The sequence below is a fragment of the Patiria miniata genome, unplaced genomic scaffold (genome assembly GCF_015706575.1).
Source record: "Patiria miniata isolate m_02_andy unplaced genomic scaffold, ASM1570657v1 HiC_scaffold_13, whole genome shotgun sequence".
Taxonomy (NCBI): Eukaryota; Metazoa; Echinodermata; class Asteroidea; order Valvatida; family Asterinidae; genus Patiria; species Patiria miniata.
The window spans coordinates 7,342,588-7,355,457 of NW_024037051.1; the positions used below are offsets into that span (position 1 = coordinate 7,342,588).

The following is a 12,870-nucleotide window of genomic DNA, read 5'->3' on the forward strand; positions in this document are numbered from 1 at the left end:
AATTCTCCCGATGTCAGTCTCCTGACGACAGGCAGAACATATTGTCCGAAATTTCCAGAGTTTTCCCCGGCTTCTTTCCAGAACCTCACAAACTCTCAAAAGAGATTTGTTGCATGGTGCAACTGCAAACTTACATGCTCACTTTGCCAAGCAAACCTTCAAATCTTACAAGAAATTCTGAATCTTTTTGCGGAGTTGTGGTCAAGTCCTCACGAATCCTCGCAAGCCCTCACAAGTCAGTCACAAGTCAGTCACGAGTCAGTCACGAGTCAGTCACAAGTCAGCCACAAGTCAGTCGCAAGCCCTCACAAGTCAGTCACGAGTCAGTCACGAGTCAGTCACGAGTCAGTCACGAGTCAGTCACGAGTCAGTCACGAGTCAGTCACGAGTCAGTCACGAGTCAGTCACGAGTCAGTCACGAGTCAGTCACGAGTCAGTCACGAGTCAGTCACGAGTCAGTCACGAGTCAGTCACAAGTCAGTCACAAGCCAGTCACAAGTCAGTCACAAGCCAGTCACAAGTCAGTCACAAGCCAGTCACAAGTCAGTCACAAGTCAGTCACAAGTCAGTCACGAGTCAGTCAATCTCAAGTCCGATTGCAAGCTATTCAAATGAACTGTTTATAGGCCCTTCTCAATTCATATCTGGGACGAGTTCCGGACAAGTTTGGGACATTGCATCGGGTATAAGTTGCGGGATTCTGAACAACTTCCCCGCAATCTTCCCTCAATGAAGTTATCAGTATTGGTGAGTCAAGCAGTTGCTAGTGAAAATTTTCCCAGAACTTGTCCGGGAACAAATGCCGAGCTTCTTCCGGACAAGTGAACGATTCTACCCGCAACTTGTCTGGAACTCATCCCGGATTTGAATTGAGATGGGCCCTTATTGTTCACTCCCAGCGACTTGTGCCTTGAGTTGTGATTGGTCTCGCGATTGATCTTTGATTGACTTGTAATTCACTTGTGACTTACCTCGTGATTTGACTTCTTATTGGATTTGTGATTGTCTTGACGACAACTCTGTCTTAGCAGATTTTAACACATTTATTCATTACTTCTATTTGTTATCACTGCACTCAATTTCACGAAGCGCTGCAACGCGTCGCAACGCAAGTTGCGGCGTGTAAACTCGCGATGTGTCGTATAATTCACTTCACGAAATTTGCGATGTGTTGAATGCGTCATAAGTTACTTGACAACGGCTTTAAACAATAAACAACGCGTCAAATGGTCATCGCGAAATAAGAAGTGACCTTTTCTTAGCCAGTTTCATGCTATGAAAATACATGAACGAGACTATAATCAGGGGGTGAAATCTCAGCCTTAAAGCTGATTTCAGCTTTTTTGTTTTGGATTTCAGCCTTTTTGTATGTGTTAAGTTGTAAATAGAAAATGCATAGAATAATTATGAATTAGCCTGAAATATTGCAGTTGAAATTTCAAAGTAGCTATACAGTCCACTGAGAGTTTGTTTTCCTTTAAAATTGCATCACACGTCTGCCAAATTTTCGAGAGGAGATCCGACGAATCTTTGTTGAATATCAGACAACTACTTACTGTACACTGACTAAATACACAAAACAGTCACTAAGCTGTGCTATAAATACACCTACGACACGTTGCACTTACGATGTGTTTTGTGAAATGGATCGCAGGACGCGTCGCAGCTGCGACGCATCGTAACGATACGGCGTGTCGCAGCACTGTGATGCATCGTAAGTTGCGATGAGTTTCATGAAATTGGGTGCTGACCCTATTGAACGTCACCTGGTTTTCCTTCCCCTTTACCCAACCGCAGAGGTCACCCAACCGGAGCTCGACGACGGCGCCCTGATCTATGCCCGGGGTATGGCCGTCATGCGCGTGCCTCTCAACGCCAACAAACCCGGCAATAAGATCGTGTTCCGCTCGGGCCAGACCATCGTGGGCTTGGGCTACGACTGCCAGGAGGAGTACATCTACTGGACGGACGTGTCGGGTCGCACCATCAGCCGGGCCAAGGCAGACGGATCCAGCACGGAGGTGCTGATTAGCAGAGGTTAGTACAGGGTTTCCACAGTCACGGAAAAGTCCTGGAAAACTTCTGGAATTTATCATGGAAAGTCATGGAATTTTGTTATACAAGGAGTCGTGGAAAGTTGATATTCCAATAAAATAAAAACATGTAAAAGTCATGGAATCCTGCACAACTCATAATGTGATGTGTAATATTTGATTATGGTGGTCTTCCAGTTTACATTCCAATTTGCTATACTTTGTCTTTATGCATGTATGCTCTATACTCCTTGCATGTTCAATGCTCCAATGTGATACTTTTGTGGTGCTCAGTGGTCTCACTGCAATAAGTTCAGGCCACGGTCGCAAGAGGCAATTTTCAGACAACCAAAATGCAGAGCAAGGAGACCTCGAAAAGTTTATGGAAATTCCTCAGAAGCTTACTTGGTTTTGTTCTTGGAGATAGTTTAAAGGGACACTGCATCCTGAAATCCCTGAAAATTTCATGCTTTGGATTGTTTACCGTTCCCGAGAAAAGACGAAAACAAGAAACTGGTTGTTTACATAAGCATATGTTTTTCCTTTCGTCACAAAAATATTGCACACAGTACCGATGTGTAAATGTCGTTTCTTACACGTTCGCAAAAGGCAAACACTTTACGGCTGAAATCACAACGAGCTCAAATTTGATGGGGTCGCAAAAGTGGACCCCGAAATTCATTCTCGCACGAAATAAGCCCAAAACGCCCAGTTTTTAAAGGATGGTTGTGTGGATGTTTATATGTTACTTTTGAATGTTCTTTCCAATTAACATCATTTCATTCAAAACGCGTTTTGTAGCCCATTTGGGCGCTTTCCTGGATGCAGTGTCCCTTTAACTGTACCACAGGTAAAGGCAGTCAATTCTAATACCTATTGCCGGTTCATTGATTTGTTTCTGTACCCCCTGCAGGTCTGAGTAGCCCGGAGGGAGTGGCTGTGGATTGGCTGAGCCGTAACATGTACTGGACCGACTCGGGCTATGACCGTATTGAGGTGGCTAACCTAGACGGCAGCAACCGACGCGTTCTCCTCAAGACAGACATGATCAACCCCAGGGCTATAGCTGTAGACCCCATCGGCGGGTAGGTAGATCAGTGGAAAATGTTTAACCCCAACCGCCCTGAATCCTCCAAAATCCTTTTTGCAAATTGGAGGAATTTGCAGGATTGAGGTTACATGGCAAAAGTGCGTTGCTGATTTCGGAGTATGCACTGTGTCAAGGTCTTGGGCCGGACCTTGTGTTGTTTATGCTCAGCCGTGCATAAATTCAGTCCTTGATTATACTTGACATCCTCCGCACTGCTCCAGGATGTCATTGCCTCTGCCTCAGCCTATTGACAGTCATAGCCGTAGGATTTTGCAGGATTCAGGCAGTGGTCACCCCTCCATGGACCATATTCAAGAAATAATGAAGGAATTTGCAGGATTGAGGCTGTATGCTATTTTTCCATGAGGCCAATTGGAGGATTTTGCAGGATTGAGGCTACATCCTAGCAAAAAGGCCAAGGGAGTTAGGGTTAAAGAGGTTTAGATAAAGGCAATAGGATAACTTGCATTTATGCCAAAAGTAGCCAACCGAATTATTATCAAAAAACTTACTTGGATTAAAGATCGTACTTGTACTAAACACCCTGTGAAATTATTCTGTCTGGCTTGCTGTCATTGAGAAGAAATCAAGAAATGCAGGTGATTTCCAATGATTTGACAGATTTTTGGAATAAAGAGTGCTATTGGCAAAATCATGTTTTGTGATCAAAAGGTTGTGCATAGTTTTCAGTGTTTTCTCAGAAAGTGTAATATCCACTGAGCTGAAGTTGCAACAAGTTGGGTTTTGAGCATTCTTCTTTGGATTTTGAGTGGTGTTATTGGAAACGAACAAAATGCATGAAAAGCAAATGATCCTATAATTAATACAGTTTGGAGCATAATCTTATAAAAAACAACCATGTCAGAGTGTCTTTGGAAAGGTTCATTGTTGAAACCAGCTTCATTTTCCAGTGCATCCTCTCTTTCAACCTGAACCCGCAACAAACCCTTTTGTCATTATGTGCCAGCGTTGACGCCGAGTCCATCACAAGTCTATCACAACTTCAACACAAGTAATAAAGTCGTCACAAGCTCTTCAAATGAACTGATAAAAACGTTCCTTTGATATGGTTTGACCCCTGTGACTTCAGACTTGTCTTGTGATGGACTCGACTACAACATTGATATTTGTGCTCCACACGTACTTCAGGATATCCCAATTGCTATGAAGCATACCCCAGAATTGCAACACAAAACTAATTTGATTTACATCACCCCGACGCCAAATTCCATCTTATGAATAGTTAATGCGGTACCCACTGCTATGTACATCAGATTCGAACCAGCCAACCAATCCCATTAGCTTGGTGGTCGAGTAATAAGACGTCTGCACTAGAAATCAGGAGGTTGTGGGTTCGAGTCCCACCCGAGTGATTTTTTCCAACTTTCACTCGGGAGGTACTACACTGAGCATACAGTGTTTATACGTCGTTGAAGGGCAAAACCTAATTTGATTTACATCACCCCGACGCAAAATTCCATCTTGTGAACACAAAACTTATTTGCTATTTCCTTTTCCTCCGACTGTGCATAGCCTTATGTACTGGACCGACTGGAACCGTGATGCCCCTAAGATTGAGCGCGCCAACATGGACGGCAGTGAGCGCTCAGTGCTGGTAGATAGCAACCTGGGATTACCTAACGGTCTCAGCTTGGATTATACCACCAGTCAGATCTGCTGGACCGATGCAGGTTAGTCCTGGGATGTGAGGGCTCGTCAGACTGTGGTCACCAGCACAGCCACTCGCCATATTTGAAAAAAACCCAAAGATGATTGCATTAAAATTCCTAAAAATTTTCAAGACAATCAAGATGATGTATCAGAATAGCAGCTAAGATCCAACTTTAACAGGGCGGTCGTTCGTGCTATATGCAAGCGTACATTTGTTTTATATGTGTACCCAAGACTTGGAAAACCTGTGCCATTTGGGCCATGCCCAAATTCCCAAGATCTTGGGAAAATTTCCAAGGAGTGGCCACTCTAGGTAGTAGGGTTGTCATTGCATCAGTTAGTTTGAGTTTGGGTCCGAGCATGGAGTCGTTCTGGTCGAGTCAGAGTCTGAGTCCAAGTCACTTTGTGTAAGTCTGAGTCAAGAGTCATGTGGTGAGAGTCCGATTGTGAGTTATGTGTCCGAGTCTGAGTCACGAGTCAGGTGTTGTGCTGTACAGATACATGCATTTGTGTAGTATCCCAGAAGTCAACAACTTGGACAACACAATAATTGTTGAGCAGTCATAAAACAACTGTTGGAATTTCCGCTCTGTAGATATACTTTTTGTGAAAACTGAAAATTTATCTTAATTTTTCTCGACGAAAACAAGGTTTCGGTCGAAAGCCCTCCTGCCAGAATGTTCATTTACGTTTTGACTTGCACCCTTTTGTGGACTGAGCCCCAGTTTGTCACTCGGGAACATTTTTTTTCATTCACGGTTATGTAACCAGTTGCAAACTCAACTAAATTTGGTCATTTGGACAAAAAAGCTGAGTTTTTTCCCTCCTCTCGATGGTTTGGGCCTAACCATAACAAGGTTTCAATAATAACGTCAAGTTTATACCTCTGGTTCTTTTCAGAACCATTCTCTTAGTTGAGAAATTATTCGCACATGGTGTTTCCGCAAACCTTTCATTATTTAGTATCTCCACCATGCAAAGCCTCAAATCTTACTTAATAATAATTCCTACATTGTAGAAAATGACGGTGCAGTGATTTCACAGGGTTCTTGATCCTATTAGTTTATTACAATCAAGTAGGATATTTTCATAATATTTCGGCAGTTTCATTGTTGAATGTTTGCAAATCATGTCCATTACCTCAAGGTTGAAATACTTTGGGTACAAGGCCTCCGTTCTTTTAAAACAAACTTTTCTTTTGCTGCAGGCACCAAGAGGATTGAGTGTATGAACATGAATGGGGATCCATTGACACGTTTCACCGTGCTCCCTAACTCCAACTATCCCTTCAGCATAGCCTCCTATGGCTTCAAGCTCTACTGGTCAGACTGGGAAACGTGAGTATCTGACGGGAAAAGCCTCTCCTTGGTGCCAACCCACACAAGGCAATTTACAATTCACATGAGGCAATTTCAAAAAGCAACTTGCAGTCAACCAAATGCACTGTAAGCTAGAGGAATCCTCACAAAGAACAAAATCAATTTTTCTCAGCAGTTTATGAAAATCCTCAAATGATCGTATGGAATGAAAATTTGCCTGGTGATTTGTACTTGGAGATTACTTAACACGAATTTCAGTACGAAGCAAATTTGGTAGGTAATGGCAAAAGTCACAATAAAAGTTCTATTTTTGACGTCTTGAAATTCACTGCTTTCGTCTGAGGTATGAAGTGGTCTTAACTCTGTCTTTGTCTCCGTTGCATCGATCAGTTGGGGGGGGGGATTTCCCCCTCCCCCCAATTTTTAAAGTGGGGGTATCATATTGGTTGTCCCCCACACTTTTTTTGTCCCCGAATAAAAACTGTAGCCTACATTTGATTCTATAGCCAGAATAGCTGATTCAATGACTGCAAACTCGAAAATGATGTTTGAATGATGATCTTTTGCATAAAACAAATTGGTTCAAGTGGTCAAAAATTGCTTCAGATCGCACCACAGAGCGTCTAGAATCCAAAACCCCTCACTGTTAGGAATTTGCGCTTCGTGCTCGCCTAAGTTCTGATCAAGGTATTTCCCCCCAAGTTTTAGAAGCGATTGATGCCTTTGCATCCTCATAAGTATCCTTTCCTTTAACTTGGGTGGTTGTGTTTTCACACAGTAAGAGCATTCAGACCATCAGTAAGACCGGCGGTTCAGAGAGCACCGACTTGAAGCTACCCAGGGGAGGTAACGGCCGCATCTACAGCGTGACAGCCATCACCTCCTGCCCAAGCACCTCCAATGCCTGCAGCAGTAACAACGGCGGCTGCAGCAGCCTGTGTCTACCTACTCAGGGAGGCCAACGGTATTGTGCTTGCCCTACCAACCTGGAGGGCAATGAGGTGCCATGTGTGTAAAGGTGAGGAGGAAGGGGGTGTAGGCTTGGGGAAGGGAGGGCTGAGGGGAGGGGGTTCGAGGGTGCCGGGGTTGGGGGAATAGGCTGTGTCTACCCATCCTAGGAGGCCAGAGGAAGTGTGCTTGCCTTATCAACCTGGAGGGCAATGAGTGCCATGTGTGGAAGCTGAAGGAGGGGGTGTGGGGTTGGGGAAGGAGGGATGAGGGGTTAAGGGTGCAGGGATTTGGGAAGTAGGCTCTGTTACCCATCTGGGAGGCTAGAGAAATTCGGGCGATTCACAATGCAGTGCTCCACCAAGAGTTTTCCACGGGGAGCTCATTTTTCCCAGTGCATTGTGGGAAATGGTCGACAAATTCGCAGCGCAGGACATTTGAAATTGTTAGTTTTTTTCCGGTCAGTAGTTTCGTAAGCGTATGATTCGAGTATCTGTTTACTCTTTTGTTTTCTTTTTATCAATATGGTGTTTTTTGCAAGGCAGCACAACGCTATGCCCAAATCTATAACAAATTAGCTCAAGTTGTCTACTGACACTCATTCAAATTGTTCATGTTGTGTCGACTGTAAACTTGAAAAATAGACTCTCCATGGCAACCTCTTGGTTCCGCTCTGCATTGTGAATCGCCCGAATTGTGCATGCCTTACTAACCTGGAATGGGGAGTAACCTGCGATGGACTGGCATCCTGTCCAGGGGGAATAGAAATATTCTCAGTCGTTTCATGCCACTGAAACCGGAGATAAACGCCGGCCTGATGGGCCATATAGGCTTGGGACAGACTTTACTTTTACTAACCTGGAGGGCATTGAGGTGTCATATGTATTAAGGTGAGGCGGAAGGGGTGTACTGTTGGGGGAAGGAGGGATGACGGAAGAGGTCAAGGGTTGAGGGATGAGGGAATTGGGTTGTGTTTGCCCATTCTGGGAGGCCAGAGGAAGTGTGCATGCCCTACCAACCTGGAGGGCAATGAGGTGCCATGTGTGTAAGGTTAGGGAAGGGGTGTAGGCTTAGGGAAGGGAGGGAGGGGGTTGAGAGTGCATGGATTGGGGAAGTAGATTGTGTCCAGAGTCCAGAGGAAGTGTTCATGCCTTACCAACTTGAAGGGCAACGAGGTGCCATGTTTGTAAAGGTTAGGGAATGGGGGGTGTAGGCTTGGGGAAGGGAGGGATGAGGAGGGGGGGGGGGAGGTTAAGGGTGCAGGGATTGGGGAAGTAGGTTGTGCCCTCTCATCCTGGGAGGCCAGAGGATGTGTGCATGTGTGCATGCCCTACAAACCTGGAGGGCAATGAGGTGCCATGTGTTTAAAGGTTAGGGAAGGGGTGTAGGCTTGGGGAAGGGAGGGAGGGGGGTTGTGTCTACCCATCTTGGAGGCCAGAGGAATTACATGCCTTACCAACCTGGAGGGCAACCAGACACATGTACCACAAGTGTAAAGGTGAGGAAGGAGGGTAGGAATAGGCAAAGTAGGGGGTTGGGGATCTGGTGATGGGATTGGCATGAGGGCAGTAGGGATGGTGTATCAACCCATCCTGGGAGGCCAGTGGATGTGTGCTTGTCCTACTGACCACGAGAGCAATTATGTGCCATGTGTGTTAAGGTGAGGATAGGATTAAGGGTATGGACATTGGAGGAAGGGGTGTAGGATTAGGGTTTTGTGATTGGGTAGAGGGATGTAAGCATGGGGTGTAGGTTTGGGACTTGTATGCACTCATCTTGGGAGGCCAATGGTATTGTACTTGCCCTACCAACCACGTAGGCAATAAGTTAAAGGTTAAAAGAGTTTAAAGATGTTGGGAAAGGAGTTTTGGGGTAGGGATGGGGGAAGGATAGGGGTTGGGATGGGTTGGTATAAGATGGATGGGGAGTGGTCTGTGTCTCTTGTAGAAATGTGATAAGTTTTAACAAACACCTTGCATTTTCCATTTTTCTTTGTAGAAAAACCGTTCTGCTATGTCTGTGTGAACTACAACCTATGGTGCTCACTGCCAATGACTCGATACATAACAGGACTTTTTCATTGGTCGGAAAATACCACTGAGCCTTTCTCATTGGACAAAAAGATTGGATTGAAAGTAGACAAGCCACTTCATTGGTCATCCCTCCATACACACGCAAGTAACACTCCTTGTCATTGGACAGTCAATATTTTAAGTGTTAACACTGGCAACCACATTAGTAAATATTTTGTGTTAATATGTAGGGAACCTAGATCAGGTTTTTGCAGAGTCGGGCGAGAGTGTAGATTTTAAATTTGAAAACAAAATGCATACGGCGTGATGCTGCACCATCGTAAGCATTTTAGTTGTAGCATATTATTTTTTGGACAATTTACCGTGAAATATTCACATTTTATTCGAGTGACGTCTTTCTCAGTTTGTGTTTAGGTGTGTACAAGCCAAATATATAGAAGGCACCTCTAACTTTTTCTTTTTTTAAATTTATGTTTATCCTAGACGTATAACCTTCCATTTTAGTCTGCCAGTAACTTTCAGTATAACCACATTTCTGTGCTTTCTGTGTCTACACTACGTATTTATCATGAAGGTGCTTTACTGTCACAGGACCAAGTCTGTTAAGGCTAGAGTGAATGGTGCTAGAAATTGCTAATTGTCCAGACTGAAACTAACAAAGAATGGATCCCAAATGTAGAATTGTGTGTACAAAAAGTGGACATTTTACTTTTTAGCATGATGTTCAGGGGCATCATTAACCCTAACTCCCTAGGGGGTATGCAAAATCATATTGAAATTGAAGGATTAAAGACTGTTAAGGCTATCTGTTGAGTGCAGTGCAATGAAATTCACCGGTGTGTACATGGGTCTGAACCAGGGTTGGATTTTACCTGCGTAGAGCGCCGGAACCATGTCAAAGCCGTGTTGGATTCTTGTTAATGTGAAAGGGGATTCCGAAATCTCCGCGGTTGACCCGGATCCAATGCGGGGATTATAGACAGTGTGAAACGCCCTCTAGAATGCGATCAGAGCACTGAGAAATCCACAAATGCTCCATTACGTTATGGTATTGCCCTTCATTGTGGTATTCCTGTCGAGACACTTTAAAAACAAAATGCCAGTTTTTTGTTCAAGTTCAAAATTAGGTGGATTGTGCAGAAGAGTTACAAATGTATTGCCTTTATTTTTCTTAATTAACAAACTTTCAGGAGAAAAAAAGGGAGATTTGTTCATACTTCTTTCACGTTTCTTTCTGTAATTATTTAATTTGATTTTGATTTTTAAAATTTATAATCATTGTGCCTGTATAACTTTAAATTCTTGGCTTAGATTCTGTTACAGTGGAACGTCGCTATGCCGAACTTTGCAGTTTTTCACACATTAGTGGCATTTACAAACTGCGTGCTGAAATGGCCAAACTTTCCCATTCATCTTTTCAATTACGAGAGCAGAACTTTACCCTGTAAGCCCTGGTAGTTACTGAAAGACGACTTTGAATACATGGCGACCATTGAATCATGTAATTACAGTAGTTGAGCTTACACAGGTGGCTTTTCCCTTCTATTCCTGGGGAAGTAATGGCCATTTGTCGCTCTTCTGTTGACATTTTTCAACAACAATGTTTGGTACGTTTTGTACACAAAAATTGGGAGCCAAGGATGATGTTCGGTATAGCCGAATGTTCGGTATAGCGGTGTTCGGTATAGCGACGTTCCACTGTACAGACAGTAGGCCTGATGTGCCCTTATGTCAGTAAGACACAAAATAAATTTTACAAAAGTACAATTCAAGGAAAATCACACTGAACTTACTATTTACTGAATTTCATGGAAGAAAGGTGTTCTTTTATTAAGTTATTATTTTGTTCTAATCATGATATCCCAAGTTGAGCGCTGTACTGGAAAGGAATACTATCAAGTCCCTCACGATTGTGAAATTTGACCATTGAATTTGAACACCATTATAAAGGCACTGTATTCTATCTGTATTTTTATCTAAAGATTGCATGTATTTTACTCGTCATCCTTTTTTAAAAACTTATTTATTTCAGACGGATCTTTTAATTGGATTTTTAGAGTAGCAGAAATCAGTTTTTAATAAATAGTATCATGATATACGATTGGAATACTCTTAGAGACTTTGATCATACCTTGAAATGTGTAATGACGGTCTTTCCTTAATATTGTCAGACTTCACTGGACTATAATACATACACCAGTGACGTATCTAAATAAGGAGCGTGTTCTAACAAATGTTTATGGTAAAGTAGGTTGTATTTTTCAGCTTGTATTTAACGTCATTATGTTTATAAAATTATTTCTGTGAACACAAAGTGAACTGACACTAAATTGTCGCCGAGCAAGGGTGAAAATTAAAATGGCATTTTCCACAACATGATTGAATTGTGTCCATTATTGTTTCTTTATTAATGGATCCCCCAGCCGCATATTGATTTTTTGTTACATTATAGTACTACACCATCAGTCATGTCAGTCGATTGTTATTATACATTATGGGTCTTTAAATACTGACCGATAGTGTAATAACATTTACTACACTACCGGCCATTTTTGTTACATTATCGGTCAGTGAAAATTGACAGCACTACACCATCAGTCGATTGTTATTACATGATGGGTCTTTAAATACTGACCTATAGTGTAATAACATTTACTACACCATCAATCGATTGTTATTACATTATGGGTCTTTAGATACTGACCTATAGTGCAATAACATTTACTACACCATCAATCGATTGTTATTACATTATGGGTCTTTAAATACTGACCTATAGTGTAATAACTGTTACTATACTACCGGTCATTTTGTTACATTATCGGTCAGTGAAAATTGACAGTACTAGACCATCAGTCGATTGTTATTACAGTATGAGTCTTTAAATACTGACCTATAGGGTAATAACATTTACTACACCATCAATCGATTGTTATTACAGTATGGGTCTTTAAATACTGACCTATAGGGTAATAACATTTACTACACCATCAATCGATTGTTATTACAGTATGGGTCTTTAGATACTGACCTATAGTGCAATAACATTTACTACACCATCAATCGATTGTTATTACAGTATGGGTCTTTAAATACTGACCTATAGTGTAATAACTGTTACTATACTACCGGTCATTTTGTTACATTATCGGTCAGTGAAAATTGACAGTACTAGACCATCAGTCGATTGTTATTACAGTATGAGTCTTTAAATACTGACCTATAGGGTAATAACATTTACTACACCATCAATCGATTGTTATTACAGTATGGGTCTTTAAATACTGACCTATAGGGTAATAACATTTACTACACCATCAATCGATTGTTATTACAGTATGGGTCTTTAAATACTGACCTATAGTGTAATAACATTTACTACACCATCAATCGATTGTTATTACAGTATGGGTCTTTAAATACTGACCTATAGTGTAATAACATTAACTACACCATCAATCGATTGTTATTACAGTATGGGTCTTTAAATACTGACCTATAGGGTAATAACATTTACTACACCATCAATCGATTGTTATTACAGTATGGGTCTTTAAATACTGACCTATAGGGTAATAACATTTACTACACCATCAATCGATTGTTATTACAGTATGGGTCTTTAAATACTGACCTATAGTGTAATAACATTTACTACACCATCAATCGATTGTTATTACAGTATGGGTCTTTAAATACTGACCTATAGTGTAATAACATTAACTACACCATCAATCGATTGTTATTACAGTATGGGTCTTTAAATACTGACCTAT

At 42.1% G+C, this 12,870-nt stretch overlaps 1 protein-coding gene across 27 annotated transcripts in view; it reads left to right on the forward strand.

The window, feature by feature from the left end:
- The window catches only part of LOC119721169 (fibropellin-1-like), a 56,507-nt gene extending 45,035 nt beyond the window's left edge, over window positions 1-11,472 (forward strand). For all 27 annotated transcript variants that reach the window (XM_038191059.1, XM_038191043.1, XM_038191054.1 and 24 more), the window contains 6 exons: window positions 1,798-2,037; window positions 2,947-3,118; window positions 4,657-4,814; window positions 6,002-6,131; window positions 6,892-7,131; window positions 9,060-11,472. In XM_038191059.1, coding sequence (XP_038046987.1) covers window positions 1,798-2,037; window positions 2,947-3,118; window positions 4,657-4,814; window positions 6,002-6,131; window positions 6,892-7,129 — 938 coding nt within the window. In that variant the 3' untranslated portion in view covers window positions 7,130-7,131; window positions 9,060-11,472. The remainder of the gene's footprint in view (window positions 1-1,797; window positions 2,038-2,946; window positions 3,119-4,656; window positions 4,815-6,001; window positions 6,132-6,891; window positions 7,132-9,059) is intronic.
- The last annotated feature ends 1,398 nt before the right edge of the window (window positions 11,473-12,870 follow it).